The sequence below is a fragment of the Aythya fuligula genome, chromosome 2 (assembly GCF_009819795.1).
Source record: "Aythya fuligula isolate bAytFul2 chromosome 2, bAytFul2.pri, whole genome shotgun sequence".
Classification (NCBI taxonomy): Eukaryota; Metazoa; Chordata; class Aves; order Anseriformes; family Anatidae; genus Aythya; species Aythya fuligula.
Window position 1 is genome coordinate 119,589,935 of NC_045560.1, and position 6,076 is coordinate 119,596,010.

At 41.2% G+C, this 6,076-nt stretch overlaps 1 protein-coding gene across 3 annotated transcripts in view; it reads left to right on the plus strand.

Moving 5' to 3' along the window:
- Positions 1-4,606, plus strand: part of LYN (LYN proto-oncogene, Src family tyrosine kinase) — a 51,498-nt gene extending 46,892 nt beyond the window's left edge. For all 3 annotated transcript variants that reach the window (XM_032182981.1, XM_032182980.1, XM_032182979.1), the window contains exon 13: positions 3,021-4,606. In XM_032182981.1, coding sequence (XP_032038872.1) covers positions 3,021-3,223 — 203 coding nt within the window. In that variant the 3' untranslated portion in view covers positions 3,224-4,606. The remainder of the gene's footprint in view (positions 1-3,020) is intronic.
- The last annotated feature ends 1,470 nt before the right edge of the window (positions 4,607-6,076 follow it).

The following is a 6,076-nucleotide window of genomic DNA, read 5'->3' on the forward strand; positions in this document are numbered from 1 at the left end:
AAACACATACTGCATACTGCTTGTAATAGTTTGCATTCAACTGCAAGAGGGATGTATGTCTATTTTAAATAAAAGTCTAAACTGAAGTAGCCTAATAGGCAGAAAGCTGATACTGGAGAACCAGCAGGACAGCAAAATAAGTGGATGACCAATTTACTTCACATGAAGAAATGTGACAGGTTTGGGCAAATTACCCCAGCGTGGCAAGAATAGCCCAGTGATAGGATGTGAGTAGCAGCCGCTGGAGTAGAAACAGTAAATTGATTTTTCGGTTCTAATGGGAACACTTCAAAATATTATTTTCAGGTATTAACCAGCTTCAGCATCTAGTAAGCTTTCAGCATAAAGCTGCATACAAAACGGTTTGAGTTGTAGCTGACAAGTAGTTAATGCTAGCAAAGAAAATCTAGGCAGGCAGCTTGGTAGGAAGCATTTCCAGCCAAGAAACTTGGAACTTCTGTGATCTTTGTTCCTAAATTCCAACAGCTGTTTCTCTTCCTGAGAAATTCAAAGCAATTAGTGGGACTACAGTTTCAGGAACTACCTCTGAAATACGAAACAAGTGTCTGATTCTGTAGGCAAGTAGGTCGAATTGGTTGTAAAAACCTAATTTCCAGGTGATTACACAATATGTAATTTATTGGAACGAGCCATGTTTGCATTCCAGTTATATCAGCTGTTCTTCACAACATGTGTCACTTTCGGTACACTGGGATTTTTCCTTCACATTGCTGTGCTTACATCATTTCCCGGGCTGTAACATAAGGAAATCTTTTATCTGTGAACCTTAACAGGTACCACAATGTAAATCAACACACGTACCAAATCTTTAGAGTTAGTACTTTGCTAGCATATAAGGTGTAACAAATATGTATGTGGGATGTCTTTTACTGACTAGGACATAGTTTTGGTGAAACAGGTGACTCTCTAGCTGAAAGAAAAAAAATAACGTGGAGAAGTTAAACAAGTAGCTATTCTGAGGGTACTACATCATGTGTTGGGTAGACAGATAAACCTCTGTGTTTTTTTTTTTTAAATACATAAGGATGTTCATGATGCTGTACCTAGTATGCAATACTGATAAAAGGCTCTTCATTTTGGTCTTATGAACTTAAATGGTTATTTAACAGATATTTTTTCTGCAAGTTAGCTGAAACACAGTGTGCAGCATTCAGAATACAGTAACAATCCTAAAGACACTAGATCTAAGCACAAGCCTATAAAGTACTTAAACCCAAGCAGTCAGATCATTGTTCCTTGTAAAAATACTTCATTGGCTTTCTTTCTATATTTATTTTGGCTTTACTTTATATAGCAGTAATTCCTTCTTCTGTGAAAACATCCTATTCCACTGCTACCTTCAAAATACTCTTTTGCTATAGCATGTGCAGTGCTAGGAAAACTTCACTCCTCCTTCCAAAGCAAAATTTTGAAAATACAAAAGATGGGCCCAAAGTAACTGCTCTCATTCAGACCCAGATTTCATGGCTGATGTTTTTTCTAGAGGTTAAAGCCAAAAGGCTTGAACTGAAGGAACTCCGGCCTTTGGGAATTTGGAGCAGTGTCCTGTAGTTAATGTCAAATTATATGGGGAAATTAATCCTACCCTGCACAGATCTTAGAATTAACCTCTCCCTTTGAAATGAAGGGAAAGAGGATCCAAGGATCCACTATGTTCTGTTGTAGTGGTGCCTGCTCTTCTAAATGAGGAAAAATTGGCTTGGTCTTACGGTGTGCATATTGTGATTGGCAGAACTTCCATGTGTATTAAGGAAAATCCCCTTAATTCAAGTCATCCTGAATAATCAAAGGAGTTATACTGAATTAATTTGTCATTTGGTTGTGATTCAAATGTGTCCTTAGCCGCCAAGTGGCTTAAATCATAGCCTCGGAGCTCCGGCAATGCGTGTGGTGCTCTGCAGTGGCGGAGCTGCACGGTCACCGCGTTCCCAGGGCAGCAGCACACCTGCACCTCTGCTGCAAGCCTCGGCGTCGGTCAGAGCAGTGCACATCACACACTCACCTACCCAGAGGTTAAAAAAATCAAAACACACCACATGGTAGTCTTAGGCAGAGCTGCACCATTTGGGGAACTTATTCAGAGGAGCAGCCAGCAGCTGTGGGGTCAGGATACCCTTCTGGGTAGAGATAAAGTCCTCATTGATGGCAAGTGTCCGGGCTGAAATGCAGGTGCTTCCTGCATGCCCTGTCTGAGGTACAAAAAGCTTAGAGACTGGCTTGGGAGAAGGTAAAGCTGGCATAGTTAGCCCATCGAGTTGTGTAAGATGTGCAGAGGAAGGGGCAAGCTGAAAGGCAGGCTTTGGGGTAGGAAGTGGTTTTCTTGTTGGCCCTGGCATAGCTGACCTCGCATGCAGGGCTGCCTTCTGAGAGCAGGTGTTGCAACCCTTCTGTGAACCCAGCTCTCAAGGATATAAAAGAGGAAAAGAAGAAGATCAAAAAAAGAGGAGGGTGCAGTCTGGGGCTGGTCCGTGAGAGAGGCACGTGAGGCTCGTGATGCGCTGCTGGTTGTTACTGTTCTTTTTCTCAGAAAGAGAGCAACAACGGGGAAAAAAAGCAAAGCTCATCTCAGCTGATGAGATGGTTTTGCACAACAGGAATAGCATGAGCAAGAGGGAGAGGAAATTGCCTGTTGCATGTAACAGTGTCAGTGATGTCCACTATCTTGCAATCAGCAGCAGATGCGCAATAGTTGATATAGGAGAAAAATCTGAGTGTGTAACTACACTGAAGGGTGCGTGGGCATGGGGCACCAGCAGTGTGGTGAAGCAGGCGTGCTGCTCTCCATCGGTGTGGAACAAGCAGGTTTGAAGCTCTGCAGCCAGAGACAAAGAGGGAAGAGTGACACAGTTGGCCAGGGTGGGATTTTGGCTGTGGATCTCACCGCCTCTGAAAGCAGGAAAAACAGGAGGGATTCGGGGAACAGAAGCAAGTCAAATAGTTTCTTAAGGAGTTAAGAGATCTATTCATTGAAACCTTTATTATTATTATTATTATTAAAGGTATGAGCAATTCAGATGTGATGGTTGCTCTCCAGCGTGGGTACCGGATGCCACGTATGGAAACCTGTCCAGCTGAGCTTTACGACATCATGAAAACGTGCTGGAAAGACAAGGCAGAAGAGAGACCGACGTTTGATTATCTACAGAGCGTGCTCGATGACTTCTACACAGCAACAGAAGGGCAGTACCAACAGCAGCCGTAGAACAAAGAACACTTTTCCTGCTGACATGGAGCATTGTCACAGACTTACCTGGACAGACTGCTGTAACCAATTACTCTGTGAGCTTGGATGTCTTAACCAAGTGTGGAAGCTGAGATGCTGACGGAAAGACAAATTCTGCAGCGAAATAATCACGCTTTTCTTTGGTTAAAAGAATTCCTCTAGAGGTTGAAGTTCTCTTAAGTGCTCTGTGTTTTGCAGCTGCAGAAACATACCAAACCGAGTCAGCTTTTTGGGGTGGGAAGGGAGGCAAAAGGAAAGCGACCATGCACCTGTACAGTCTGACAAATCCTTCTCAGGATCAGTCATGGAATACATTACAAGGAGGCCTTTATAAAAGGGATGCATGAACAGCTGTCTTCGAAAGAAAAAGGCATGAAGGAGACCTTACAGATTTAAGACATGGTGTTGCTCTTAAATCACCTTTTTTGAAATGCAGCAGTGTGAAAATTATTTTTGTATCCTTGTTATTTCGCAGTCGCAGTGGGAGTACTGGCACCTCTTGTAAGACTTTCTAAATGTTGTCATGATTTCCTTTAAGGAAGGGTTATGTATGTAATTCTTTACATTGAAGATGATTCTGTTTTACTGCTCTGTCACTCGTATTAAGTTTAAAATAATTTTCAAAGCAACGCAACAGCCCTCTCAGATGCAGAAGCGCATACATGACAGCAGAAGCAGCAGCATATCCAGCTCTGTGTCCCACCTTCGGTTTCCCACAAGGCCAAAGTCATCATCAAGGGGAAAGCACAGGAATTTGAAGGAAGTTCATACTTTTATTGCAGTCACTGAGAATCTTACCCGTGAAAATATTTTAATCGTAATTTCTAATGGTCTGTGATTATTCGAGTATTCCTTGTATTTTTGCTGCTTTAATCGACTAACCTAAAAGCTGTTTTAAAGCTAAAACTAGCTCTAGCACAGTCGAAACCAATTTGTGGAAATATGCAGTAGGATATTCAGTTATATGGCAGTAACACTATAACGTCGTTGCTCAGTATCTAAATCTGTAATTCATAAAAACGAAACGCAGTTTGCTAAGCTCTATATCAAATCGTTCTACTCGAATGAGTTACCAAAACAGCTGAGCTAGTGCAATTACAATGCAACTACAGTATAAGTGGGCTTTTTTCCTTGGTGACACTGTTCCTACCACTGAAACCCAGCACATCTTTGCCACCTCTCACCCCAACTATTTAGGCAAGTGGTACTTTGCTTTGGTGTGCCTGCAGCTAACGTTCAGCAGCATAAACAATCATTGCTTTTGTTTTCCATTGGCCTCCTTCAGCCAAACTATGCTGGTTAAGCAGACTATCAGATAAATATGTAAATATTGTTTCTATTGTATGGTGATTTTTAATTTTAATAAACGCTTAGTCTGAAATGAGTCGTACAGCAGTAATTTGGGGAAAAATGCCTCATACTCTGTCCATAACAGTAGCTGCACATGGAAGATAAAAGCCTCTGCTTATTACCACTCAGAAGGGTAACTTAGAATGGTAAATATTGATGGACTCTGCATGCCTTATATCTATTCAGTCTTGGGAAGCTGAAGCAGGTTGAACCACCCATTTCTGCAGCCCTTTTTGGGTTTCCTTTGAGCAGGCAGGAAGAAAAGATTTAGTTCTAAAATGCCCTTTAAAACAGCTTCTCAAAATTCTTTAACATACCAGTCCGTTGCAACCCTTTGAAAAAGATTACAGCTAAAGCTTGGTAAGTGTTTCACTACAGGTTGTGTTTTAGCTTAAGAGATACTAGAACTTTGTTTTTCAAACCATTTCCTGAAGCCAATAACCTGAAGCCAACAGAAGTGATCCAGGAAGCAGGAAGGTGCATGGAAATGCCATTTGCTCGGAGAATAAGAGATTACAGATAGCGTTCTGCAAACGTGCTAGTATACAATCTCAGACAAATGACGGAGCATCAAAGCACAGCATGAAATCATTTGAAGTGATATTACAATAAGTTTCTAGTGTTAGCCTATTGTTTGACCATTGCTGGTCCAGAGAAATTTGTACTCAGCAGCCTTCTTGCTCAAGAGATCAGCACTCAGTGTTTTGTAGCACTACACCAAAATATTTTTTAATAGTTGGAATAGTTTGTGTGGGAATAGAATAATATTTTAGAAATTCTACCCTGGCGATAACCCATATTTAAGGGAAACCGTTCAAAAACACGAGACCTGCACTGGCTCAAGTCCTACCACTTCAGACAGGTTAAAGGCATACCAGAGTGATTACTTATCACTGCATTCAAGCAGACTAACTCAAGCAACTGGTTGGTAAGAGCACTCACATGCAAAGGGCTGTTGCAGTATCACACAGGAAGGCTGCACCACCTAGCGACTCCAAATGAGGGGAAGACTCTCACTCCAAACTGGGTTCTCTTCTACCAATAAGCATCAGGAGCTGATGAATTTGATTTATTTACAGGCTCTGCTTTGTCCTAAAAGGATTCTCCAACTCTTAAAGACATAGTATTTTCACAGTAGTTAATGAAAACCTCACACTTACTGACTGAAATTGCCATGAGGAAACTATTTCAAGTTTTATCACGCCCCAGTCTTGCTCTTACATCGAGTTTGTAGTTACAGGTAGGTAACAAGCAGAGCTGTGATTCTTTCAGCTCATCATCACCACTTGTCAATCGCTATGACAGCTCTGCCTCAAAGTTCATGATTTTACCTTTTCTTTGGTTTCATTGATTTTCTCACCTTTATAAAATGAACAGTCAGAGCTTAATCTAATAATTGAAAGTTTTATTATAAATAGATTTTTCAGAGTTTAATACATGTCCTTAGTGGGAAGTCAAACAATATTAAAACAAGTTCCTTTA